The sequence below is a fragment of the Saccopteryx bilineata genome, chromosome 6, assembly GCF_036850765.1.
Source record: "Saccopteryx bilineata isolate mSacBil1 chromosome 6, mSacBil1_pri_phased_curated, whole genome shotgun sequence".
In the NCBI taxonomy this organism is placed as follows: Eukaryota; Metazoa; Chordata; class Mammalia; order Chiroptera; family Emballonuridae; genus Saccopteryx; species Saccopteryx bilineata.
Window position 1 is genome coordinate 14,618,299 of NC_089495.1, and position 27,981 is coordinate 14,646,279.

Below are 27,981 nucleotides of genomic sequence, written 5' to 3' on the forward strand. Positions count from 1 at the left end.
TCTCCGCTGAGTTTTCTAATCTTCTTGGAACAAACTTAACCTCGCCATCATCTCACGCACTATAGGCACTTCCTCTACCCAAACACACCGAAAAAAAACTTCCTCAAACATTTCCTGCCCTTCCTTTAATCATCCTGAACAGTTACTGAAAAACAAAGTTAACTGAACTGGTAACTGTTTATTCTACCTTGGAAAGGTATAGAACCAGATCCCCTAGGTAGCAAGAAAAAGTAGAAGAAGAGCAAATAAGAGTGTAACTTTGTTTTTATTGGAAAGAAGTCACTAAAATAAGGAAAATATTTTTAGTTTTGTAAACATTATTCTCCTTAAAATAGTCTAGTCCCTGGACTTCCCTTAATTTAACCAGGCTTTAAAAGAAGGGCTTGCACATAAGTAAACAGCACCCCATGAACAGAAAAAGAACCAAGAGATTTACAATATACAACAAATGGCTTTCATTTAAAAGGGTACATCTAGATGTCCTCAATGTAATCCAGGAAACAGTTTCAAAACTACTCTGTGAAACTCTTGAAGTGATTATGTCTGTTAAGCTTCAGGAAATTCATCAATAATGTGACAGCAGCCAATAAAAATAGTCCCTACTAACCTGAAAGTCTTTCAAGAGCTCAAGTTTTTATCAAAAATGCACAATCTAAGTGGATATTCCTGTCTTTTACCCTTAAAACAAAAAAGCTATTTTTTAATGCAGAAGAGATCTAAGCATTCTCACCATTCTCTAATCTAAGGAAACAACAAGGCCTGCTAGGTAAATCCCGTGAATTTAGGATTCTGACTCCAGACTTTTGTGCTCAACTGACAAATGAAGCTGCTTCTAGAAGAAAGCAAAATATAAAGAAAAGGAATCTGCATTCCTACTAAAGTGTTGCTGTGGCTGTTGTTCTTTGTTTCGTGCCATTTCAGAGGGGTGGGAAGGGGGGCATTTGAAGCGGAACAGCAGTTGCCCTCAGTGAAAGGAGTAGGCGGGTCCATGGCACAACGGACACCCCTCTGCCCCCCGCTGAAATTTCTCCGTATGGACCCAAGAGAACAAATTTAAAAAGCTCTTTCTTAATAATAGTTACTTAGATATGCGTTGCCTTTTATCATGTGGTAATAATCTGCTTCAACTGTTAGCTGCACCCACCCATCAAGCGCCGGCTGGGTGCCCACACCGTGACGGGCACAGCTCCCAGCACCAGCAACACAGGGGCGGACAAAGCGAAGTCCCTGCCCTCATGAAGTTTACTGTGGTGGCAGCAAAATGATAAAAGCAGACTTTTTTTTTTAACCAGGTTAAGAAATAATTATACACTATATGCAAAACACATTCTTTTTAAGTCATCGACCTTACATTATAAAACTGTATATTCTGTTGATGTGATACTAAATTTGATTTCTTTCTAAAACCAATGGCATAGGGCTAAATGAAAACCAAACATGAATATTATTCATGTTCATGTCTTCCTAATCAGCTTTCATCTTCTACCTGATGTTATCACTCTATTAAGAAAAAAATACTTCCTTTGAAAAATTTTTTTTAGAACTTTCAAAAGTAACTGATTTCCATTCTGATGTCTCAACTGAGGGACTAACTTTGTGTTTACATGACAAACTCATGTTTTTTATTTCACTTAAAAATGTGAACACCTTGATCTGAGAAACAAATTTTAAAAAACCATCACGTGATAAACATTTATTGGTTTTATCAAAAAAATGAATGTCACTGAACAAGAATTTCTAAGCACCAACCGTAAGTCAGGCAATGAGGTAAGAGAAATAAAATGTTTGCCACGGCCTGCCCTCAAACTGCTTTAAGAGTAAACAGCCAAATAAAAAACTTAATCAAGAGCTAAAAACAAACAAATTTTAGAGAACTTTTTAAGTAAGAATTTCAGATGGAACTGCTTTAAAGTCATCTTCCAAAAAAGCTGTTCTCAGCTAATAAAATGTCCTCAACTTATGATAAAGAAAACATGTTATTTCATGAAAGATTCCAAAATCAGTTAAAAAAAGAAGACCTCCATAGAAGCCAGAAATCATATTAACTGGAAGTAATAGAAATCAATGCCTATAAATCAGAGGAGAGCCTGACCTGTGGTGGCGCAGTGGATAAAGCGTCAACCTGGAATGCTGAGGTTGCCGGTTCAAAACCCTGGGCTTACCTGGTCAAGGCACATATGGGAGTTGATGCTTCCTACTCCTCCCCTTTCTCTGTCTCCCTCTCTCCCCCCTCTCTAAAATGAATAAATAAAGTCTTTAAAAAAAAAATCAGAGGAGAAAATTTTGCTACATACATATTTATTTCATCTTCCGTTATAAAGTTTATTAACACTTCTTTTACAATGAACAGTAACCTATAGAAAAATAGGCATCATCTACCAATGTTCTTTTTGTACTGAATAAGAAGGCAATTCAGAAAACTAAAACAGTTGATTAAATCCCAAATGCTCTGATTTTTAAGTTCATTTAAATAAAAATCCAGTCCATCAAGAAAGTTAACTTTAGTATTAGAAGTCTGAGTTTTCTGACAAATTATTTTACCTTTATTAGTAGTAGAGCAAAGGAGGGTTTCCATGGTAAGCTGGCAACACTGAAGGCTGCTTCACTTAAACACAGATACATTGTTTATTACACTCATTTTATTAGAATTGTTTGCCGTGCACACGTCCAAGGCTAGCTGATGATACAGGTAGGTCTGCGAAGAACTACAGGCTATTAGCTGACTTGTTATCAACCTGCAATGACTGTCTCTTGAATCCCTTTAAACACATGTATAAATCTATAGAAAAGCGATTTCTCTTTGTTCATTATAAAGTATTTACCTACCTCACTTATAAAACCCAGTTTATAATAAACACATATTAGATATGTAGAATGCCATATGGTATATGTAGAAATACATGCAAACCATAGTCCACTGTACAAATGCTAGTCGTTACCTCTGTCACATCATCACCATAACTCTTTTTCTCCCACTGTGGTCTTCCTTTATGAGAACTTGTAAGGACTGGAAGTTCAGGAACCCCTAGATCAGAGGAACTTAACACCAGGGTCCAAGGACACCGAGGGTCCCTGAGTAGGTCCAGCACTTCGTGAGCCCTTGGTATTTATTGCAACCAAATCAGTGTATTGTTGAAAAAAATAATGCAGTTTTCAACTGCTTCTCAAAAGTGTCTGATGCCAAAAACATTAAAAACCCATTTTGGAGATCTAGAAACAGGTTCATGAACAGTGGAAGAGCTTCACTCAACCTTCGTGACCACCACTATTAGATGCTCCAGTTGGATTGTCTGTTGAACAAACAAGGGCAGTACGTGGTCGCCACATCAGCCACGGTGCTCAGGAGATGGCAAAAAAATGAGTAAGACTGTGCTCTGCCCTTGAGCTCATGGAGACAGACATGATGGAGACAGGAAAGCCACACCCCGCCCGAGTCACACACAGTAACAGAAGAACATACAGCAAGAACCAGTGAAACCAAGAGAAGCAACGAGGAAGTCCTGGGTCTCGGGAAAGGATTCTCAGGAGAGGGAACAATGGCTTAGCTGGCCAACCTACCAACCAAGTGTCTCCTGGGTGCCTATTACAGGAATCCAGTAGTAAAAGATTTAGACCCTACCCCCACAAGAAGCTGACAATTTAAGAAAAGGACATACAAATAAACAAGTGCCCTAGACTGATACTTAAAATGCTCTTTCTTTTAAGTACATACAAGAGAAAAAGAATTATCTCCATATGAAGAAGAAAGATGTATTAGGAAGAATTAGGGATAGTAAGAGCCAATCAAGTGGTCGCTGTGTTCCCCAGAGGCAGGCAGATGAGAAATGAGGGGCACAGAGGGGCTGAGGGCTGCCTGGGCGGGGCAGGGCCACGTGGCTAAGGCACAGGGACAGATGGCAGCTGATGGCAGGGGCACACCAGCAGCCTGAGATGGGGACAAGTTAGCAGGGGGTCACTGGCTACACTGAAGAACCTGCACTTCATTTGATGGGGGACCCAGAAGGTCTGAAGGAGGAGTCCTTCCTTGAGAAATAGAAAACCCCTGCTCAAGAATATCTCTATATTGCCAGAAGAGTCTCAATTTCTATTACATTACTTAATTTTTTTTTAAATCACACAAGCTCCGTATGTATCTTCATCCCCACAATCTGTCATGTTCTTATCATTTAACATAGGTTCTACATGAACAGAGTGTATCAGCATCTAACTTTACGCATGAATCACTAGGCTTAATGAGGCAGTCCATGCAAAGAGTTGGAACAGTCGGTGAACATTCACTACAATTCTAGACCACCATGATGAAGAAGAAAAATTCACCAGGGATAAGAAGATATAACATGGTAAAATTACCACAAATTATGGGGGGGAGGGAGTCTTAAGAAACTACAGAAATAGCTGGGGAACTTTAATCAAAATTAGAAAAAAAAATCAAGTAAGCTAAAACTAAAACAGAAACTACCCTGGATAGACATTCCCCAGCATAAAATAAATAGACAAATGAAAGAGTCTCTTTCAATGGGTCAGTTCACTCAGCCACGTGGGGGCCAGGCAGTGAAGCAGGTTCAATACCGTACCAGGTATTCTGAGGAGAGACAGAGTACTCGAACCGGCCAGGCAGGTTCATTGATAAGACTGGCCCTTGAAGTGTGTATGTGAACAGTGTCCTAACCTTACTATCACTGCTGTTAAATTGGATAACTGCCAACTCAACGAGTACAGGCATGTGCCCTTGAATGGCAATCTTTCCAAGCCCACAGACTCCTAGTAACAAAGGCACGCAAGACTGTGCTTCGTGGCATTACGTCTTGTATGGTGAGCACGCACTATTTATCGCCAACATGACTTGAGTAAAAAAAAAAAAAAAATAGTGCCATAAACACAGCTGTACAGTAACAATACACTACGCAAAACACAAGCTAGCAGATCGTAAAAACTTGACAAATCCAGCCTTCTGAACTAACACTGTCCACAAGGTCAAAACAACAGGAACTGAGTGGTTCAGAACAACAATTCAACATGGACAGTCATCTAGTTTCAAAGCTACTCAATGTTCATAATCGAACAAGGCGGAGAACATGAAAAAAAAAAAAAGAACAAATATTAATATTCCATCTCCACACACACAGTCACTCATCAAGTTATGAATACAACTCCTAAAACCCTCTTAGAACATAAAAATGGTTCCCTGCCAAGAGGTGTGAGAACCACGTTCCCACACACCACACACCGCACTTTCATGCCACACACCAGATGGCCATGAGCAGAGCCGCCCAAGCCAGGGCATCACACCAACAGGGCGCAAGGTCACTGACCACAGGTGACTCGCTTCAAAGGGGAAGCACAGATTATGGCAACTGTAGCTACCCTGTGGTTTCAAAGGTTAGCAAGAACCTTAAATACCACCTAAAACTTTTTCTTTATAAAAAAAAAAAAGACTCCAATTTACAATCTGTACAGTTCAGACATGCAGTATTTTTATTTATGAGATCATACTTTCACAATTGAAAACAACACAGGTAAGATGCCTGTCCACCTCAACTAGACAGTGACTCATATGCTGCATGATTCGCCCACTAATAATCACTTCACTGGAATAATCTTCAGTTGTTGAAATGCCACCACTTTGTAACTCTAAAATCCTATTCTCCTAAATGTGCTCAGAGCAATATGTCATACGGAGAAAAGATGATGGAAGAAGATTCTTAAATTCTATGCTCCTTCAAGGCCAATGTTCAAATCTAGGATTCAAGTCTCTAGCCCGATCCAACCCAGACCAGCCCAGAGCCCCCACTCAACTAGTTTTCACAGGGCTCCCTAAGAGCTTCCCAAGATTGTTCATTCAAAGTGAGAGGCAGTACGAGGTCGTGTTTGCATACAAGGCTGACTAGTTCTGCCGTTTGGTACCCAAGGGTCTCTGACAAGGTACGGAACCTCTCTGTGAATGTTTCCTCATAGGTAACAAAGGGATACATACCAGTGCCCATCTGGTAGGTGTGAGGATTAAATCAATGAATACACGTAGAGTGCTTGGAACAGCACCCGGTTGTAAACATTCCTGTGGTTTTTTATTCCACTGATGTCCATCATCATCACTATCGTTATTTTATAAAGTAGGCGGCAGAAGAGACCAGACTTGGAGCTGTCTCTACTGTCCCCTCCAACTTCTGGCCTTTACACATCAGTCAGGACTCCACAGGAGCACTGCACGGCCTCACCCTTCTCACAACGCTCCCCCCTCCGCCCTGAATCACAGTCCATACAATGCAGCCTCATAACTCAACCCCCCACCCACCCAGTATGTCACCTTAGAGGGTCACCTTGTTAAATACCATACAAACAACTAAAGAAAGGCTGATCCTCTGTTTTCTCTGAACACAAAATGGAATTTCTTTAGGATTGCTAATTAGACCCTACTTCCCCCTAAAAACCTTCTTGCTTCAAAGCAGGCTCCTTTACCACAGTGGAAATTATTACTGTGCTCTGCCTTGACTCGAAATCACACAGGCACGAAAGAGCAGAGTTTTACTCCCGAACCCGGCAGCAGCACATGATCACAACAGGATTTCTGCCAGAGCCTCATTTTCAATCACCGTGGCGAGGAAATCCGTTTCTAGTCTCTTCAACTTCTCTAGGAGGCCAGCAGCTGCAGCCACAGGAGGGAGGGGACAGCAATACAAAAAGCCCTTTCACCAGCAAATTTCTTAACTCCCTGAAGGGGCCTCCCACCAGTATCTATTTAAGTTCCTGCTGCCAGGAATCCTAGACCCGGCTCCAGCACAGGTAATTGGCCCCACCACAGTAGACCACATGTCTGACGGCCACCCTTACAAACTCTTTCGTCAGGGTACTGGAGCCCATTGACAGCCTCTGCATTCTACTTCCTGCCGCGAGAGAACAGCTCCCAGGAAAAATCGCAGGTCCCTGAGTCGTACCAGGAAGGTTGTTTTAAAACTTGAACAAATAATTAAAATAATGCAGAGCTCTGCCCAACCAGACAGAAGCCCCAGAAACATTTTCCCTCTCGATGGAATTCCCTTCTGTTCCCACTACACAAATCCATTCATCCTGCGTCCCCCTAATTAAGGAAGGCCAGTCTCCAAATGGGTAATACCAGAATAATGCAGTAACACTCCCCCATAATGAGAATGTAGCCAGGTTCTCTTAAGGAAAATGGACTCCCAACTCCCACATTTCACAAACAGTGATTTATCTTGTTGCAACAGCTGCACTTCCATATTAATTCACTCCAAGTCTTTTCATCAAAACGTCAATTTCAATCCTAAAACCTCAGCTGCGATTTTAAAAGCAACAGGACACTCATAGATTTAGAATTCGCTCTTATCTGAAGGAAAAACATGCTCTTCTCCAAATACGTTGTTAGATGGGGAAACACTCTAATTGGGCTGCAATAGAATACCAGCCAAAGACTGAACCCAGTAGTCCAGACTGAAGGGAGAACACGCCTACAGGCATTCCCTTATAATCCACATACCAGGGGGTAGACCTACCGGGTTTCTAGTAACAATTTGAAAAATCTTTGGCCAATCATTTTTCTAGACATATGCTTAGATTTGAAAATCTGCAAAAAGCTGCAACTTTTTACTGGTGCTCAAGTAATAATTAACTTGGATGGGTACCCATCAGCCAAAAACACTAAGCCAAATTGATTCCACAAATCTAAGGATGGATGCTGAAGATTCAAATACGCTCAACTTTGAAGCTTACAACAAAGGAACCAGGGACACATTTGAAGTGAGAGCGGGCGAATGCTCAGAAGTATCAAGTCAGGCAAATCAAAAACCCCAATGTGAAATTACACGTGCTTCAAAGGTCCTTACTCCACTAACACGTCTGTTAAACCTGATGTATGATCCTCCCTGTAGATGCTGAGATGACAAGGGGGAGAATCTTAATGAGTATCCTGGAGATTGGCTCTCTCACAAGAATGACTTTCCAGATAATTTTTCACATCCCACTCTACCCTTCTAAACCTCGACAGTCACGTGGCCACGGTCTGTCAGAAGGATTCTCTGACACCCACCCGGGCCGCTGCAGGAAAAGCATATGACACAGTGAGCGATGCTCACATGAGTCATCTGATTGTCACCCCCGCACTGCCGTTACCAGTCACCTCCCTGGCAAAGCCAATTAGCAGAGTATGTCCAATACCCACACCTGGCAGGACTGGACATATTTTAGGTAGTCCATAGAATTTCTACTTCTAAAACAAAACAATAGTACTTTTCAGGGGATGTTTTAAATGTAAGCAGGGTTTTTTTTGTGTGTGTGTGTTTTTTTTTAAGAAAAGAAAGGATCTTAAAAATAGTAAGAACTAAATTCAGACTTCTGAATATGTTCGCCGTTCTATGAAAAGTCTATCTACACATGACACACATATTGGACAACGTTGAAATAGGCAGAACATCACAAAAACTTGGTTATGTGACTCAAACAACACTCCAGTTTCAAGTTAAGCCAAAGGCAAGTCGCTAACAGTTAAGTGGGCAGGTTATTGGCAGTCCTGCGGGGGGTGAGCTGGGGGCTATCAGTCAGCCCCAGGGCAAGGCAAGGGCAAGGCTGGGAGAGAAGGGAAGAGCCAGGCACTAACCAGCAAGGAGCAGACCCTGACGTTCCGGGGCGGCGCTGAGAAGCCTGACCTGAGCCAGACCAGCGCCATTCTGGTGGAGGGTCAGTGTCAGTGCTGGGCTCCAGGGGTCCCCACTGGGGTTCCTGACTACGCCCTGCTTTTCTTCATCCGGCAGGCATCTCTCTACACTTCCCACCTGTCCACGCAATTGGTCAAACCCCAAATGAAAAATCAGCAAACCTAGTTTTCGTATTTCTACTGCACAAAACCTCCTGACTCTTCTTGAAGGAATTCTACATTATGTTATCAGATGACTTTTTCAGGATTCTCTAAAAATAACTTGGGCTGAGAAGTTATTCTGCCAAAAATACAATTGTGTGATGTATACCAGGTCAATGTGTCAATATCATTAGATCACTTTTATTTCATTTCAAAAAGCATATAAACACAATCTACTGTACATTATGTATTTTGCTCTGTAAAGCAAGGATGACAGAACAGATGGCCTAGACAGGGGTCCCCAAACTTTTTACACAGGGGGCCAGTTAACTGTCCCTCAGACCGTTGGAGGGCCACCACATACAGTGCTCCTCTCACTGACCACCAATGAAAGAGGTGCCCCTTCCGGAAGTGCAAAGGAGGGCCGGATAAATGGCCTCAGGGGACCACATGCGGCCCACAGGCCTTAGTTTGGGGATGCCTGGCCTAGAAACTGCCAACGTTTCTCTCACTTTAAATCTCGATGTTTATACAAACGCAGAGCACTTTCCTGTGTATTCCCAACCCCACTGCCCAGGCCGCCTGGTCTCCCACTGAGTCCCCGCGGAAAAAGCCCAGGGCTATCCTTCACCAGGAAAACTGCTCCCGATGTATTTCAGGACCCTGCCCTGTTTGGTGGGTTGCTTCCTTTTCTTTCTTCTTGGTAGTAAAAATACCTCAATCTCTTAAATTTATAGGCGAAAAATACCTGTTTCTAAATGAGTCCTTAAAAAGCAACAAAAATACTCATTTCACTTGAAAAAAAAAACCCGAAAGGCACACTGCTCATATAATTTAAGTCATCAAGGGAACGGAAATTAAGACTTTGATTCTATTTTTTGTCTGAAATTTAACTTATAACCGGTCTTCCTAGGCTTTTCAAAGCCATTTTGAAAAAAGAATAAAACAAAACGGTAGGAATAACTGTCCTGAGGAAATAGAAAACACCTGAGCATCCGTGACTCATTTTGGGTCATTTTTCTCTGTTGTCATTGCACCTGAAAATTCTAATTCATGATGGAGAGTATGTTCAAAAAATTAAGTAAATAAAAAGACCTATACTGCTCTTCGGATGAATGATTATTAATTGCCGTTGATGATGCGATTTTCTCTTGAATTAAACTGTTTTGGGCATTTTGGATATTTTAGATGAGTGGTATATAAGGGTGTGTGTGTGTGTGTGTGTGCATATACATATAAAATACAAACACATGCTAGTAGCATTTAATTCATTAGAAAAAGAATCCTTTGAATAAGCAAGAACACATAAAAAATACAGCAGCTCAAATCATTTTCTTCCAGGACAGTCAATGTATTTTTCATGTGCTGTTTACCTAGCAAATGAGAAATGGGTACTGACTGACTACCCAGTGGTATTGCTAAATAGAAAAAATGTTTTAATATAATAAGAAAACATCTGTTTTTAGAATTATTAATAAAGGAAGCATCAGTGACATTAGTAAGCAAGCTGAGTTCCAGCAATGGCTGATTACTGCTGTAATTACCCAATTTCCTTCTATTTCCACTACCATTCTCAGAGGGCAGGACATTCAAAGCCAAAACAATCATTAATTTAATCATTCAGTCTTAACCTTTAATGAGCCGCTTCTACACGACCGGCCCTTTTCGCTCAGGATAGAAATGTATGCCCTTAGAGCTGGTTTGGGGGTAAAGTATAACACCCAAAACTCATGTGTTGAGGTTCTAATTCTTGGTATCTCAGAACATGATTGTAGCTGGAGATAGGGCCTTACAAGGCATAAATAAGCTAAAATAAGTTAATCACGGTGGTCCCTAATCCAATACGACTGATGTCCTTACAAGAAAAGACCTGGACACAGACTTACAGAGGGCAAGTCGTGTGAAGACACAGAGAAGACACCCATTTAAGAGCCGAGGAGAGAGGTCTCAGAGCCCACCACATCGACACCTCGATCTTGGATTTCTGGCTCCAGAACTGTGAGGAAGTAAGTTTCTGTTGTTTAAGCCCCCTATCTGTGTGCTTTATTATGGCAGCCTGAGCAAGGAATACAAAGGCTCACGTTCCATCAGAGAAGAATGACATATAACTACAGGTAATGGCTATGGAAAGTAGCTAAATTAGGACATGTGCAAAGTTCAAAACAATCCACACTCCAGCATCAACTGCCGGTCTCGGGCGTTCCAGTCTGGGGACCTTCACTAGGTGGACAAGTAACCCTGACAAAGCACCACTTCCACGTCCAAGATATTAACAGACTCTGACAAGGGGCAAGAAAGCTCTCCTTTGTTCCTACTTCACTAGACCCCCCCATAAATCTTGTGGTCACTTGAGTTAGCCCATCTTACAGATGAAGAAAGTCAGTTTTAAAAAGCTGACTTGTCCAGGATCACCCAATTAACAACTGAAAGAGCCCAAATTCCAAACCAGGTCTTCTCAATTCGACTTTCTACATCTGCCTCTCAAGACCTGGAGGGGGCGCTAAGCAAAGCAGATCACACTGTGGAAGTTTCCGCAGTCCTCTCTCTGTGCTCTGCGTAATTCTGCAGATTCACAACAACCTCTGAATGGCATGCTGGACTGTTTTAAGTCTGCAAACATACTACGAGCTTGAAGAGCTGGGCAAAGGCTTCTCCGAGTTACAGCAAAACGACAAGGATGGCCTGACCTGTGGTGGCACAGTAGATAAAGCGTCAACCTGGAAACACTGAGGTTGCCGGTTCAAAACCCTGGGTTTGCCTGGTCAAGGCACATATGGGAGTTGATGCTTCCTGCTCCTCCCCCTTCTCTCTCTTTCTTTCTCTCTCTCTCCCCCCCTAAAATAAATAAATAAATAAAAATTAAAAAAAAACAAAACAAAACGACAAGGATGTTTCTGAGAAGAGTACAAACCTCAAGATCAGCATCAGTGGTCATAATTTCAACGCTTCCTTATTTTTTACTCGTTTCACAGAGGCTCACTCAGCTTCCTTCGGTTCCACCTTCATGCCTCACTACACACAGAGACACTTGCAACAGGACAAAAGGCATGCGCCCACACTTCTACACTGAGCCCTAACGAAGGCGAACGGGGAACTACGGGAGCTGTGAAGGAGCCAGCGCAGGGCTGATACTCACTGTAGGAAAATGGAAAGGGAGATCAAATGGACAAGTAAGAACATATTTACCTGTTTCTTCATCTATTTTGAAAACACCAACACCAGAGCCATCTCTGATGGAATAACGAATCTCCCCATCTCTTCCCGCGTCCTCATCGTGAGCTGACACTGTCATCACCGACGAACCAATAGGGACATCTTCTTTCACGACACCTTTTTCCGCAAAACTGGAGAACACGGGTGGGTGCAAGTTCTCATTCACGTCAATCACCTCAACTTCCACATAGCAAGTGGACGACAGGGAAACCGGCTTCCCTTTGTCCTTGGCCCTCACTGTGAGATTATACACTTGCTTCTTCTCAAAGTCCAACTGCTGCACAATCCTAACTGCTCCGCTGAGTTTATCCACATCAAAGTTTCCTTCTCCGTGGTCCAGGAGACTGTATCTCACTTGACTAGACTGACCTAAGTCCGGATCATAGGCCTCCAACCACATGATTATGGTTCCTTCTGGAAGGTCCTCTCGAACTTTCACATGGTAATTAGGCGGAATGAACTTAGGAGGGTTGTCATTAACATCCTCTAATGAGACCTTCAAGAGTACCGTGGAAAACAGCTGGGGTTCTTCCGTGGCCTGATCCCTGGCTTCAATCTTTAAGTAATGCACGTGCTGGGCTTCCGGATTCAAAGGGTGCACAACCTGAACAACACCCGTCACACTGTCAATTGAAAATGTATCTGTGTCTGTGAGAATGGAGTATGTCACTTGCCCATTTGGCCCAAGATCTTTATCTGTGGCTTCAACCTGGATGATTTCACTATTGATCTCTTTGTCTTCGCTCACTTCAACAAAATAGCTGTCCTGCAAAAACTCGGGTGGGTTATCATTGGCATCCAGAACCCTGACATCTAGAAGATGCCAAGTGGCCTTCTGCGGTATACCAAGGTCAAACACTGTAATATTCAGGGTGTATTTGTCTGTTGTTTCACGGTCAAGTGGAGATAAGATTTTCAGCATTCCAGTGTCCATGTCAATAATGAAGCAACTATCCTCATTTCCTCCAGAGATCGCGTAGACCAGTTTCCCATTGAAGCCGGTGTCCAGGTCAGTGGCATTCATGAGAATGATGCTGGAACCCACAGGACGGTTCTCCTTCACCTCAACACCCGTTGGAAGAGAACTGCTGAACTGTGGCGCATGCGCATTGACCGAGTGGGAATCGAAGAACACGTCCTCCACCTCTCCCTGACTGTGCAGTTTATTTGCCTGCAGGAGTTTCTCTGCCAGCATCTTGGCAACCCCGGTCTCCTCGCACTGCAAGTGTACTGGCTTGCGACTGACAGCTACTGTTAGGTTGATATATAACGGTGTGGCAAAATTCTCTCCGTCTGTAGCCGTAATTCTCAGGCTGTGAAATGACACCTTTGCACCTAAGCCATCCGTTAGGGATTGCTTTAATGACAATACCCCGGAGCTGGGATTTAAGCTAAACAAATCTAATTCATTTCCGGCTTCAATCTGATAACGGACCAACTGAAGTTCGTCGGCATCGATAGCAGAAACAGTGGTTATTTGCTCTCCCACACCCAGATCCCTGGGAATCGTTCCTTCACAGTTTATTTTCTCAAACAAAGGCGTGTTGTCATTCAAGTTATTGAGAGTAATGGTAGCAAGGACTTCAACTTCCCGGCGGTATGGCAAGCCCCAGTCTGATGCCCGGATCCTCAGGGTGTAAACCCGCGGCATCAGCTCATAGTCCAGGTTCTCCGAGGTACTCACGGCACCAGTGAAATGGTTGATCGCAAATGGCACAGGGTTTAAATTGGCAATACTGTAAGTCACATACCCATTCTCACCCTCGTCGGGGTCTAGAGCATTCACACTCATGACAGTGGTGCCAATGGGCACATTCTCATCAAAAGATGCTTTGTATGCCGTCTGAGTAAATTCAGGGGGACTGCTATTAGCACTTAAGACTTTAACCAAGACCCTGGTCGAGGCTTTTCTGTCACTTGTTGTCACTTCAAGTTCAAAATGAGATGCCTGCTGTCTTTTAATTGGTTCTAAAATGGAAATGAGACCAGTGTTGTGATTTAAACTGAATTTAGCTTTTCCAGGTGCACTTTTGAAAACATACTTCAAATGAGAATAACTAGGCATGGCTTTGACCATGACCACAGGTGTGTTGGCAGGAGCCAATTCACTTATTTCTGCCCTGTAAACATCCTTTTCAAACCTGACCGGCCCAGCTTTGAACTGTGGAGAAGTCACATGAATCACTTTCACAGCAGAGAACTGGGGAGGAGTTCCTTTATCTTTAGCCTGAAGTGTCAGATTGTAGCCAAAAGGATGACTGTCCCAATCAATGCCACCAATGGCTTTGACTTTATATTCTTTACTCCCTGGAGAAGATCTCACCGTTCTAAACTGTTGAAGGAAGTCACCCGCCACAATGCTTAAAGAAGCAATCTCCCCATTGGCACCCTGATCACAGTCATCCACCGTTACGATCGCATACGTTGGGTCCTTGTCCAGTTCCGACGGTGATAACGTCACCGCCGTTACAACAGGAGCGCACTCGTTGGCTTGCTCTATGTGAATGGTTAGCTTGGCCATGCTGCTGATACCGCTGCTGCCATACAACTTCATTCCTCGGTCCACCGCGAGAATTTCCATCTCATAGAGCTGGGTCTCTGCATAATCAAGTCTACCAGTTAAAACTATCACACCGCTTGTTGGGTGAATAGCAAACATGTCTGTTCGGTCTTTGAAACTGTAGTAAAATTCTCCGTTGGTTCCAATGTCTGCATCGGTGGCACTGACTCTGGCAATACTGGTCCTTATGGCTGTGTTCTCAGGTAAAGAAACACTGTATGAGGTGGGGGAGAACAAGGGCCTCAAGTCATTTGTATCCAGGACTTGCACCCTGACCACTGTCCGGGCTTCAGCATTAGTGGTCTTTTCAACGGCTTTGACTATCAACGTATAATGGTCTTTCACTTCTCGATTCAGAATAGCTGTATTTCCTCCTTTGGTCCTTATTCTCAGAAAGCAAAAGTCTCCAAGAACGTACTCTTCAGCTTTGAATAGGTTTTCATTGTCTCCCGAGACAATTTTGTACCTTAGTTCCCACAGTGGGTTTGTAATGTACATGCCCATCTTTGTAGGATGCCCAACGTAGGTTTTGGCTGCCGAGTTCTCGTGCACAGTGACGTTGTACTGCAGTTGTGTAAACCGGAGGGGAGTCTGTTCAAGTGTTTGGCTGCCATCGCTGTCTCCAAAATGCTGGAGGAGGAGGAGCAGGAGCAGAAGCCCGGCCAAGTGCCGCCCCATCGCTTCACTCTCGGGAGCCTAAAGCGGGAGAAAGAGGGAAGAATCGTTACTGCGGAGAAACCAAACCAAAACGTGTAAATATCGTGTTCACCGTTTGTTTTAGAACTCTCATCTTAATCAAGTGTTTTTCCATCTTTGTGGAATATGAATAAATGCAATGGGTTTAGATTGTTTTCCTGTTTTCCAATATAAATATCAACACTTCTTAGGTGTCTAGAGTTACTCAGTTTAAAGAACACTCTTTTCTCACGTTTTAATGACTCGAGTTAAAGAATCTTAATATGCATCAGTGAAAGACTGCCAAATGTAACAACTGAAGTGTATTCTTCTACTTAGATCTTCAGGGCAAATATAACCAACAGTTAAGGGGGGGGGGTACGTGCATTATTTACATTTACTTACATACAATAAATGCTCAAAAGCTCACAAGCCTAATGCTACTACAGTATACTGAGTATGGGAAGCTTCGAACAGCCAATTTAAAACAACGGAAACACTCTCGACGGTGGTTCATAAGCCCTCCCATAATGATAGCTTATAATCTCATTTCGAATTTTATCCTGAAATTATTTCTTTATACGATTAGGTTCACTCCCTACATAATGTAAGGGTTTACTGTCTCAGTACTATGTAACAATTTACATGTATTAAAATAATTATATCATCCAAGTGTGATACTGAGGTCACTTCTGAACCATCACGAGCCGGAAAAAAAAAAAAAAAAAAGTCAGTTTACAAAAGGAAAGCCAGCGTCTTGATGACAAACAGAACTTTTCCTCCCTCGGCCAGTGCAGCACATCCCATCAACCACATGTATGTTTTATCAGCACTGCTGTCAACTACGGGTGCTCAGAGAGTGCCCACTGTCCTCAGGGCGCTGGACAACCAGTCACGGGGCACACGCACACACAGCCAAACCACCTCAGCTGACGTCCTGGTAGAGGGCCCAATCACCGCAACAAGGTGGCAGGCTCTGCTGGAGGTCAAAGGGAGAAGTCCGGAAGAGAGAGCCCACGGAGCTGAGGCCTGGCCGCGGAGCAGAGCAAGTCTGTCCAGAGCAACTGTTTCCCTAAAGGCCATCCAACTCAACTGGTAAGTCAACGCGGCTTCACAGAACTTCCCCACACTGAGAGCAGAGGTCAGCACTCTAGCCCCGGCCAAGCGACTCTCAAAGGAGTGGTCATAAAACACGAACACCACCAAAGGTGAGAGAAACAGCGGACTGGGAAAGGGGGCGGGGCAGCTGGCTTACCAGCCAGGCTGAAATCTGCATGGCAACAGGAATTCTCAGGATCTCCACTCAGCTGGCCACTGCCAACTCTGTCCCACTGCTCACCTAGCTGTGGGAAAGGAAAAGGCCTGATATGCTGAAAGCAATTAGAAGCTTAACTGACACTGAGTCCCGTTCAAGTTGGGCACCCTAACTTGTTCTGTAGATATCACGCCTTCAGCTCGGCAGAGAAAGGAAAGAAATTAGACTTCCAGCTTCTAGAAGAACGATGTTCATGCAAACAAAATAAAACAATTTTCTCCCAAAACTATTTCTTAATTCGGTGAACAGTTCTAAAATACAGAAAAATTTGAATATTTTTGTAATGATCTAGTAATTTTATCAAAACAAGTAAAAACTTCAATTTGGGGACAGACCATGTAGGTACATGGAGTTAAAAGATTATTTTCAAAAACAGAGATTCTCATCCTGAGAAATAAACTAGGAATAATATATATATATATAAAGTTATTTAAAGAACACTTAAAAAATGAAGTTAAACAAGCACTGTCTCTGTTTTAGAAGATAGTATTACTATTACCACTTTACAACAAAGTATTATATCAGGATTCTATTGTTAGCAATTAAAATGTTTTTGCTTAATTCTACATATAAAATACTATGCATTAAAAAGAGTAAGACAGCACTCTATATGTTAATGTGTAAAGATGTCCAGATAAATTAACTGGAAAAACTAAGCTGATCCCATTTAGCATTTAGATTTGCAAAATAAAAGGGGAGGGGGGATCAGTTGTGAGCAGAGTACAAGAACATGCTTAAAACTGAACAGAAAGCTAGACACAGGTGAAAAATAAACTGTTAATTAACAGTGGTAACGTCTGGGGAATCAGCAGCTGGAGAAAGGTCTACGTTTTCGCTTTTCTATCTGAATCTGTTGCCATAAGCATATGCTGTTCTTACCATTCACTCACTCCCTTCATCAATTATTTGATTCAGTCAACAAATATTTCATGAGCAGTACTATGTGCCAGGAATAGTTGTAGATGCTGGGATACAAAAGTGAAGCAAACAACCTCCTGGTGATACACTTCCTGGTGACAAACAGGTCAACAGTATATGAGATGCTGACATCTGATATCTGGTCAGTAACCTGAAGGGAGAGAGAGAACCCTCAATTCGAAAGGACCAGGGTTTCTCAGCCTCAGCATGACTGATGCTTTCGAAGGTTTTGGAGGGGGAGCCGAGGCTTAAGAGAGCTGACTCAGGCATTTTAGGATGGTTGGTATTATTCCTGGTCTCCACGCATTAAAAGTCTTACCTCCCCACCAACTAATAAAAATGTCTCCAGATATTGCCAAATATCTCCCGGAGCTCAAAACCTCTTGCAGCGGAGAAGCCCAGTGAGAGAAACAACAAAGAGACCGCTGTGGCTAAGGCACATGGGTGAGGGGAGGGCGTTAAGGGGGGACCTTTCTCTTATGTCAACTTTTAATTTTAGAACAGTTTCAGATTTACAGAAAAGTTAGGAAGATCGTTTCCCCTAATGTGAACATCTTACATTATTATGGTACATTTTTCACAACGAATGAACTAATTTGATACATTGATATTACCTTGTTACCATATTTCCCCAAGTATAAGATGGCACTTTTTTCAAAAAATTTGGGGTCTAAAAACTGGGTGTGTCTCATACATTGGTTGTAAATTTTTTTTTACTTGCATTTCCCACTTTTTCATGCTTTTGAACTCATTGTTGAAGACAGTGATTTGTCATCAGACACAGATGAGGACAAGCTAATGGATGGGAGTTTTGACAGTGATGAGTTGTATGAATTTTATGATGAAATCTTGAGTTCAATAACTTTGTTATACTTTTTTTTTTCAAATTTTGGGCCCCAAAATTAAGGTGTGTCTTACACATGGGAGTGTCTTATATATGGAGAAATATGATAATTTCCGGTGCCCTTTTTCTGTCCCAGGATCCCACCCAAGACCACAATACACTGAGTCATCCTATCTGCGATTCCCCTGAGCTGTCCCCGTTTCTCGGATTTCCCTTGTTTTTAATGACCTTGACTGTACTGAGAATACGGGTCAGGTCTTCGGCAGCACGTCCCACCAGTGCAGTCTGCCTGATGTTCTTCCCAGGATTCCCCTGGGGCTGCGTTGGGGAAAGGAGATAAAGTGTCATTTCAGTCAAGTGTCTCCATGACTCCGTGTTAATGCCGACCTTGTACTTAGTGGAAGCAATGGTGAAGGTGGGGAGAAATGATCAAATTGTGCTCGGATTTTAGAATTTGCTGATGAACTGGAGAGGCAAGAGGGGAGGACAGAGAGGTGTCTGAGGAGATTCCAAGGACTGTGTGCTGAGCAAGAAAATCGGAGCCGTCAGGTGCTGAGAAAGGGAAGAATGAGGGGAGAAGAGGTCTTAGGGCGTGAGATGAGGGCTTCCGTTTCCAACAGGTGAGGCAGAAATGCCCACCCACCGTCAAGATCCGATCCGGTGGGCAGAGGCGTGCGGGTGCGGCCCAGCCTGGAGACATGAGTGAGAGAAGGGTCAGAGTACTGACGGTGGTATTCAAAACCGCTGAGCGGAGATCAATGGCGGACGGAACCCAGGGAGAGAGGAAAACAACACCCGTTGCTCCCCAAGAGGACAGCCAAAGGGGAGGCACCAGCAAAGGAGACGGGGCAGCTGAGGTGGCGGAAGCAAGGACCAGTGCTGGGACAGAGACACAGGTCAGTCCATCTTTCTGAGCATCTGAAGCCTTACACTGGAACTTGGACATGAACGACTCACAAAGACTGGCTGGGGACGTGCTGCTCTCCGGCCAACAAAGGCCCAGGATACGCCCTGCCCCCTCCGGGCCACTGGGAAAACGCCCAGCAAGTCAAGTTACTGCGGCTGTCCTCTCTCCCCGGCACCCCACTCGTCTGACCACAGCCTCTGCGGCCACCACCTACTTCTCACACCTGGGTGCCCCAACGCCTCGATAATGGTTCACGACTCGCCCACTGCACCTCTCACGGGATACGGCGCAGCTGGAATAAGCTCTCTTCACATTACTAACCGGGGCCTTTAAAAACCTGGAACGTTCTGTGCAAAGTTGGCTAACACAATGTCATTGTAATTAGAATAAATTATCAAGTGCAGTTCTTTTGATCAGCAAAATAAGTCCACTTTTTAGGAAATCTGTTAACCTTACGGTAATATAACCAAGAACTGTGAACTTGGGTTTCACTCTAAAATGTCATGATCAAAAAACAAACAAGCAAAAAAAACTATGGTTACTACGCTATGCCAAATAAACAAAGCTGAAGGGAAAAACTAAGATACTAATACCATTTCATCTAAAAAGTCTAAAAGTACATTATCACCTAGAGTGCATGCTTATGAAAATTAAACTCCAAAAGACGTTTTAGCCAAAGGCTACACTTTGATATTTAGAAGGTGATCCGCTACTTGAACTCTCAGTAATTTACGGTTTCTTCCAGCACTCTCCAAATTACCTAGTACAGCCTTTAGGGAAAAGGGCCTCGGGTCCAAAGCTTAAATATCTTCAGTATAGCTCTCTGAAAATCCATAAATAAGAAAGAAGAAGAATTTGTCTAGCAGAACTCCAATATTAACATGCTCCCATTTCTTCATCAGGAAGACCTTCAAGTTCCAGTCAATCAATGCAACCTCACCCTCTTCACCAAACACAACACAGTCCCCGAGCTGAGGACATGACTATAGATTTAGATCCAAAGTTCAAGATCAGAAGTATTTTATATGCTTGGAAAGAGGGCGTTACATGGACACAGCATTACATAACGCGTAAATTCTACAGTGTTGTATATTAATTATTTAGTCATTCTAGCCCTCTATGCAATAAGAAACAGTACTAAACTTTCCATTCTACATATGATAAAAACATGCAACAATGTCCAAGAACTCCGTGTTCCCTCACCATGCTCGCCTGCCCACGCCCATTCTGTATCAACACCAGTGACAACATCACTAGAATTTAAGTGGCTACTGAAATTTATAGCTTCATGTTTGCTTTGAATAGTGTCACAGTCTTAAGAGTATTTTTTTAAAGATGTCTACAGGGCAGGGAAGGTAGCCTTATTTTCAAAGAAAAATGTCATGACGTCAAAAAGCAAAACAAAATTCAATGACTCTTCTTTTTAAAAAATATTGTATATTAAATAAATGTTTAATAATCTCTCAAGTCACTTAATAGGAGTCAAACAAAGCACTGTATCCTACTAAGGAAGTCTATTTGTTATTCAGCTTTAATCAATTCACAGCTTCCAGATAACATTTATAAAAGGAAAAAAAATCTGCGTTTTTCTAATTACATCATAATAGTCATAGACAGTAATTTTAAAAGCTTTTGTTCTTACATTGAAAAACTAATGGGTAGATCTTTATTATCTGGGTACATAACTAAATCTTTTTAAGCTATCTTGCATTTTTCAATAAAACTGGGTGAGGGCCCAGCTATGAACCTAGAATTGAACAGCAGCCTTGGGTTTAATGTCTAAGTCATTTAACTACTTCCGGTAACTGTATGGTGTTAGTTTTGACGGTAGCTGCAATAAAGTCTGACTACTCGAGCAATAACTTAATTCAAATATTGCCTTCAAATGATCAACCACTGATTCCAAGTTAAAATGAAAACAACAGTCTTCAAACTACGGATGCCGACAGTGAAGAACTAACTCCCGTCTCTGTCCTCAGCACATTACGACTCTTTCAGAACTTAAACATGTCAGCATCTACATGATTTAACTAATCCCAAATGATTTTTTAAAAGTTTTCTTGCCCTTAAGAAAATTAAACAGACTTCCTAGTGTTTAAATGGCTTCCCTATAAAATCTACTATGTAATTTGCCCACTACATGAACCTGTAGAGCATGTCTGTGGGCATCATGAAGGTGACTATTTCTGGCCGTTCTGTGCTATTTATTTATTGTGACACAGAAACAGACGACCGAGGGGTTGTGTGCACATGTCTGGCTGGGCCAGGCGTCCCTGTGCTATTGCTTTTGTCTCTCCTCACATCCAGCAACATGACCACTGTCTTCTCCTCACCCCCCACCCCTTTCTGAGCTCAGCAGACAGACTCCTTTACCTCTTGTTTACCTCTCGTGATTTAAGATCATCTTACTTGATGTGTTTTTCTCTGCAAACAGAAATCATTCAGGGTAGAGCCAGCAGTTAGCCCGGCTGCTTCTCCCACTCCCGAATTAGTAAGCTTTGATTACAGGTTAAGTAACAATGCTCCTGTATATTTAGGTACACATATATAGACATTTCACTAAAAAATAGATGAGGAATGTGAATGTTCCATGTATATAGTAAGTAAGAAAACGGAGGGTATCAGGTAGAAAATCCCTCTTCTCCCGCCCCTTCGAGGGTTCTCTTCCTCCATTCTCTCTTCTTCCCACCCCCCAGAGGAGACCGGACCCACCCTCGCTCCAAATAAAGACACCCAGGATGCTCAAAAATTCTGCCTCTTCTGCATCTCTTCCCTAAATTCTTTCTCCCATTCAAATGACCCTCTCACTACCACTACCTTTCGTAGAGTCTACAAATACACACAGGTTCATCCCTACTTATAAACAAACTTCCTTCAAACTTTCAGATCCTTCAAACTAAACCTTTTTTTTCCCCTCGCTTCTACTGGCAAAAAGTTCCAAATAACCAGTTTCTCGGAGCTACCTAGACTAAACACATGACTTCTGCCCTCAGCCGCTCCACACAAACTCCAGTCCAGCCTGGCAACAGAAAGAGTCTCTCCTGCCATCACAAGCTAATGCCAAACCAAATGACCTTCTTCTCAGTACTCATCCTGTTGGACTTAATGTCACATTATTCATCCTTAATCCCCTATTTGTGTCCTCTGTATTGTTACAAACTAACTAAAACAAAAAAGCAATCTATACATATAGAGAGAACAAATGACACAACTTTCCTGATTCTCTTCAACACTTTTATACTCTACACTGACTCTGTCACCTTCAAGTTTGGCATTACAAACTTGTCTTTGCCTCTCTGTGTGCCCGCACATATTATGACCCTTAGAAATTTCACGCGCTATGCCTTAGTCATAAAGGGTCACCAGAGAATCCCACATTCCAGCCCTAACTCCCTCAAATGTCACAGAACACTCCTCCTGAGAGGCCACCAGGCCTAAGCTATACAGCTTTCTCACCCACTCCCCACTGCAAAACACAGGCACACCTAGGAGGTATGCTGGGTCCTGTTCCACTCCACCATAATGAAATAAACATCACAGGAATGTCAGTCACACACATTTTTGGTTTCCCAGGCATATAAATGGACTACACTCTGCTATAGTCCATTAAGTGTATAGCAACATTATGTCTAAATAAACAATGTACACATCTTAATTAAAAAATACTTTACTGCTAACAATGTTAACCATCATCTGAACCTTCCGCGTCTCTCTGCAGGTGGAGGGCATTACCTAATGCTGGTGGCTGCTCAGTGACAGAGTGGTGGCTGCTGAAGGGTAGGGTGATTTCTAGCAATTTCTTAAAATAAGACAAGAATCAAGTTTGCCACACAGACTGACTCTTCCTTTCACAATTTCTCCGTAGCGTGTGATGCTGTTTGACATCCCCTTACCCACAGAACTCTTAAAATTGATGCCAGACCTCTCAAACCCTGCCGCTGCTTTGTCAACTAAGTTGACTTCGACAATCTTCAAAGAATCTTCACGGGGAGTAGTTTCATGTCAAGAACCACTCTCTTTGCTCACCCACAGAAGCAAGTCCTCATCTGTTCAAGTTCTGTCGTGTGACTGCAGCAATTCAGTCGCAACTTCAGGCTCCAGTTCTCACTCTAGTTTTCTCGCTGTTTCCACCACTTCTGCAGCTACTTCCTCCCCTGCAGTCTTGCACCCCTCAAAGTCATCAACGAGGGCTGGAATCCACTTCCTCTCAAATTCATATTAATACCGATATTCTGACTTCCTCCTGGGAATCAGAAATGTTCTTAATGTCATCTAGAATGGTGAATCCTTCCCAGAAGGTTTTTAACTTACTCTGCCCCGATCCAACAAAGAAAGCACTATCTATGACAGCTATAGATTTACAAAATGTATTTCTAGTAAATACAAAGTCAAAATTTCTAGAAAGTCAAAATTACTCTTTGACCCACAGACTGCACTACAGATGGGTTAGCAGGCACGAAACCATTCATCTAGTTGTCCGTCTCCAACAGAGCTCTCCAGTGGCCAGGTGCATTGTCAATGAGCAGTAATATTTTGAAAAGAATCTTTTTTTCTAAGCAGTAGAGCTCGGCCATGGGCTTAAAATACAAGGAGGAGCTAAGGTAGGTTTACAGTTGTTTGTATGGAAAATAATACAATAATTAATACTAATACAAGTATGAACTCCATGCTTCGCATACAACTGTAAGCCTACTTTTACCCCATCCTGTATTCAGTAAACCATGTTATATAAACAGATGTGCAGTCATCCAGGCTTTGTTTTTCCATTCACAAAGCACAGGCAGAGTATATTTAGCATAATTTATAAGGTCCCTAGGATTTTTAGAATGGTTCAGGAGGATTGTCACCAGCTGCATTAGCCCCTACCAAGAGAGTCAGCCTGTCCTTTGAAGCTTTGAAGCTGAGCCAATACCTTCTCCTCTCCTAGCTACAAAAGTCTAGATGACATCTTCCGGTTAGGCTGTTTTGTCGACACTGAAACTCTGTTTAGTGCAGCCACCTTCATCAATTACAGTAGCAAGATCGTCTGAATAACCTGCCGCAGCTTGGCTTCCGCTTGCACTTTTATGTTCCGGAGACGGCTTCTCTCCTTAAACCTCATGAACCAACCTCAACCTCGGCTGCCTTCAACTTTTCTTCTGCAGCTTCCTCAACTCGCTCACACTTCACAGAACTGAAGAGAGTTAAGGCCATGCTCTGGTTTAGGCTTTGGCTTAAGGGAATGTTGTGGCTGGTTGGACTTCTAACCAGACCACTAATATTTTCTCCGTATCAGCAATAAGGCTGTTTCGCTTTCTTACCATTCCTGTGTTCGCTGGAGTAGCACTTTTCATTTCAAAAACTTTTCCTTTGAATTCACAACTGGGCTAAACCTGCCTGCTTTACGTCCTAATGCGGCCTTGGACCTGTCCTCCTCGTTAAGCTGAATCATTTCTAGTTTTGATTTAAAGTGAGAGACGTGCCACTCTTCTTTCACTTGAACTGCTAGTCACAATGTTGTTGTGTCTCAGGAAACAGACCCGAGGAGAGGGAGAGACGGGAAAGGCCAGGTCTGTGGAGCAGTCACAAACACACATTTATGGATTAAGTTCTCGGTCTTACATGGATGGTCCCAGTCTGTGGTTTTTGGAAAAAAATGCTGCTTGACACACTTGTTTTACTCAGGGTTGCCATAAAGCTTTACAAATTCGTAAAAACCAAAACAAAAACCCCATCGTATCTGCAAAGCACAAAAGGAGACAGGCCTCTCTAGCAGGGATTCCACTGTATTTTCCTATTTCAGAGAAGTTTCACCTCTTTCAAAATCACCCAAGTTTGTATTCTAAGAAATGAACTAAAACAGAAGGGGATGGGAGACATAAAGCCTGTGACCTAGCCCCAACCTGGTCACTAACCAACTCTGTGAACTGAAGGAAATTAATCCTTGGATGTCTTTTCTTTATTGGAAAAACTAGAGATTGGACTAAAATCTTTACAGCCCCCTCCCCTCCACAGATATATATTCTTCCACACCCCTACTCTTTCTTTAAATGTATCCACATATTCTCTCTCTCTCTCTCTCTGAAAATTCAGGATTTCTATGCTTTTATTCTTAACTGCCAAACCTCCACCAAGTTATCCAGACTTGACATTTTTTCTTTCTCAATTTCTCAAAACTGTTCCCCAGCCATTTCTGCCACTGCCTAATTCATGTTTGTATTTGTTCAGACACAGCATCTGCACGGTCTTCTTGCCTCTGGTCCCCCTACTACTTAACCTATACATTGCAATCAAATTAATCTCATTAAAGCCTCTATGTAAGAGTATCCCCTTGTTTATAAATACTGTTTCCCCGCAGCTTGCTCATTAAGTATATTCTTCTTAGCCTTACATTAAAGACCTCTGGTAATCTGACCGTTACCTACTTTCCTAATTTAATCTCCCAATCTTACTTCCCATTTCAAACCAAAACCTCACAGGCTTGAAACAGCCCAGTTTGCCTGAGCTGATGAAACCACCTAGTTGTGGAGGCTCTGAACTAGCAACATCTCCATCCCATATGTTCTAAAAAAAATAATGCAAACACTACTATTTTTTTCTCCTGTTCCTCATTCCTCACACAGTTATTTTCACTTTTCTTCCCTATTTCTTTCTTTCCTTCTCTTCCTCACCACTGCCCCATAAAATTATCCTCCCTGCCTTTGTAAACCAATGTCAGCCCTCTCCATGGACCTTCTGTTCCACCTGCACAAAGGAAGACAATTCATACGGAAAACAGAACTAACGAAGCACTGATGCTAAATCAGCCACGTTTTTTGCTACAGGCTACATGGCAAGCTTAGGTGGCAGGTCTCTTTTCTCACCCTTTATCACAACACAATCAAGTCGCAACTAATCCTTAATTCTTAAGTAAGACTTCACAACTAATTAAGGTTCCTGGGACCTGATTTACACAGGTCATTTCTGCTCCTTGAATTAGCCCCTCCTGATTCACACTTCCCTCAGAGGTCTCCCTAGCCTAACGTCCACCGACCCCAGGTTCCAGCTCACTAAGGTGTCAGGTGAACTGCCCTGACCCTGACGGATCTCCCCCACTGGACTGTAAGCTCCTTGAAGACAGACGACATGATCTGTTCCCACTGTGCACTGTGTCTACCCACTCAGTGCTTGCTGCAGAGGATAGCCACAGTTGTTAAGTTTGTGAATGAATCGACGAGTGGAAATTAAGACTAGAGAATGGAAGGCAGGAATGAAGGAAAGGAGGGGTCAGAGGGAAGGATAACCTGGGATAATAATACATCCACTGCTCCAAAATTAACAGAAAATCCAGGTGCAACCAACCACCAGGCCAGCAACAACACTGCAGATGGCTCCCCTGGAGATGGCTCTAATTTCCAGCAGCTCAGAAAGAGGTCACCACCCACCTCAAAATGCTTCCAATTTGGCTAGAGGCAATGCTAGATCAGTGTCTGTACTGCAGAGCTTATTATGAAGTTCTATCCTTGAATAGTCCATGAAGGATAAGGATTAAACAATCACTGATCTTCCTAAGTGGTTTGTAGAAGACATTTATTTACAGATTTATCTCCACACAGATAATAAACTATGAAATTCAGCAAAAATTTTGCTCATATACTTAAATCTGGGACTAAAAAAAATATGAATTTTTAAAAAACTTTGCAATGTGAAATAAACAGATTCTTCATTTGATCAAATACATTTTTGAAATAAAAAACTCCTTCCTATCAGATATGAGAAGAGAAAATGGCAACTTTCCAATCTTAAATGACTTACCTGCATCCCTCATTTCAAAAACTCCTGTCCAGTGCCTCAGGATAAAACTAACAGTTGCAAACGGAACAATTAAGTGAGACAGATAGATACAGTTTGGCCTCATCATCTATATAATTTGGTCAAAAGAGAGTTTGCCACTACAACTTCCTACTCATAAAGATTAAACACACACCTAGCCTTATGGCTTCCAGCTATTCAATTGGGTCCCTAGACCACAAATTAGGCCACTGAGACAACATTTAATGCAACAATAATGTACTAATCTGATCCGGTTTACTGGCTCTTTGTAAAATCTGCCAAACTTGGGTGGAAACACAGTGGTGGTAGACTTGACGAGAGAGTTGAAACAGACAATCTGTAAGTTCTCTTTCACTTATATAATAACATTCAAAGAAATTACAAAGGGCTCAAAGGTGACTCAAGAACTAAGTCTAATGCAAGGGATCAAAGGAATGAAAACTGTTTGCATATAATCCTTAGATTCCTCTTTTGGCACCCGTCCACAATATGGACTTAAATGATGGATTAAACATGATAAGAACCTACTGGAGATACTTCTAGTGATTAATGAAAAGATACAAAAGCCAACTATTGAAATTAACCTGTGTAACTGGAGAAACACATTTTCATGAGTTAATTTTAGTGACCAGATGTGCTGGGTAACAACCACAACTCTAAGAGTAATATGTAAAACCACCACCATACCTAGTTCTAACACATGCAGATGTCTTCTTAAACAACTGAAGCCTACCTCTGATTATATGAAGCCTTAAAAATCTGCTTCACTAAGATAAATAACGAGACAGTTTTGCCTTTCAAATCTTATCCCGATGGTAGTTCAATGTAAATATACAGTTAAAAAAAAAAATCTATTCAGCCAGGCACCAGGGAGTTGCTTCACAAAAGGCACTTATGAAACCATAGTTCAGAAGCATGGGGCCGGAGGAGGGGGGAGGCGCGTTTAACTGCA

At 42.4% G+C, this 27,981-nt stretch overlaps 1 protein-coding gene across 6 annotated transcripts in view; it reads right to left on the reverse strand.

The window, feature by feature from the left end:
• FAT1 (FAT atypical cadherin 1) overlaps nucleotides 1-27,981 on the reverse strand; it is a 130,836-nt gene that overhangs the window by 98,003 nt on the left and 4,852 nt on the right. For 5 of the 6 annotated variants that reach the window (XM_066236063.1, XM_066236065.1, XM_066236067.1 and 2 more), the window contains exon 2: nucleotides 11,993-15,275. In XM_066236063.1, the coding sequence (XP_066092160.1) occupies nucleotides 11,993-15,257 (3,265 nt within the window). In that variant the 5' untranslated portion in view covers nucleotides 15,258-15,275. Of the gene's footprint in view, nucleotides 1-11,992; nucleotides 15,276-23,264; nucleotides 23,357-27,981 lie in introns of those variants that run through there. The other variant, XM_066236066.1, reaches the window with a different exon arrangement.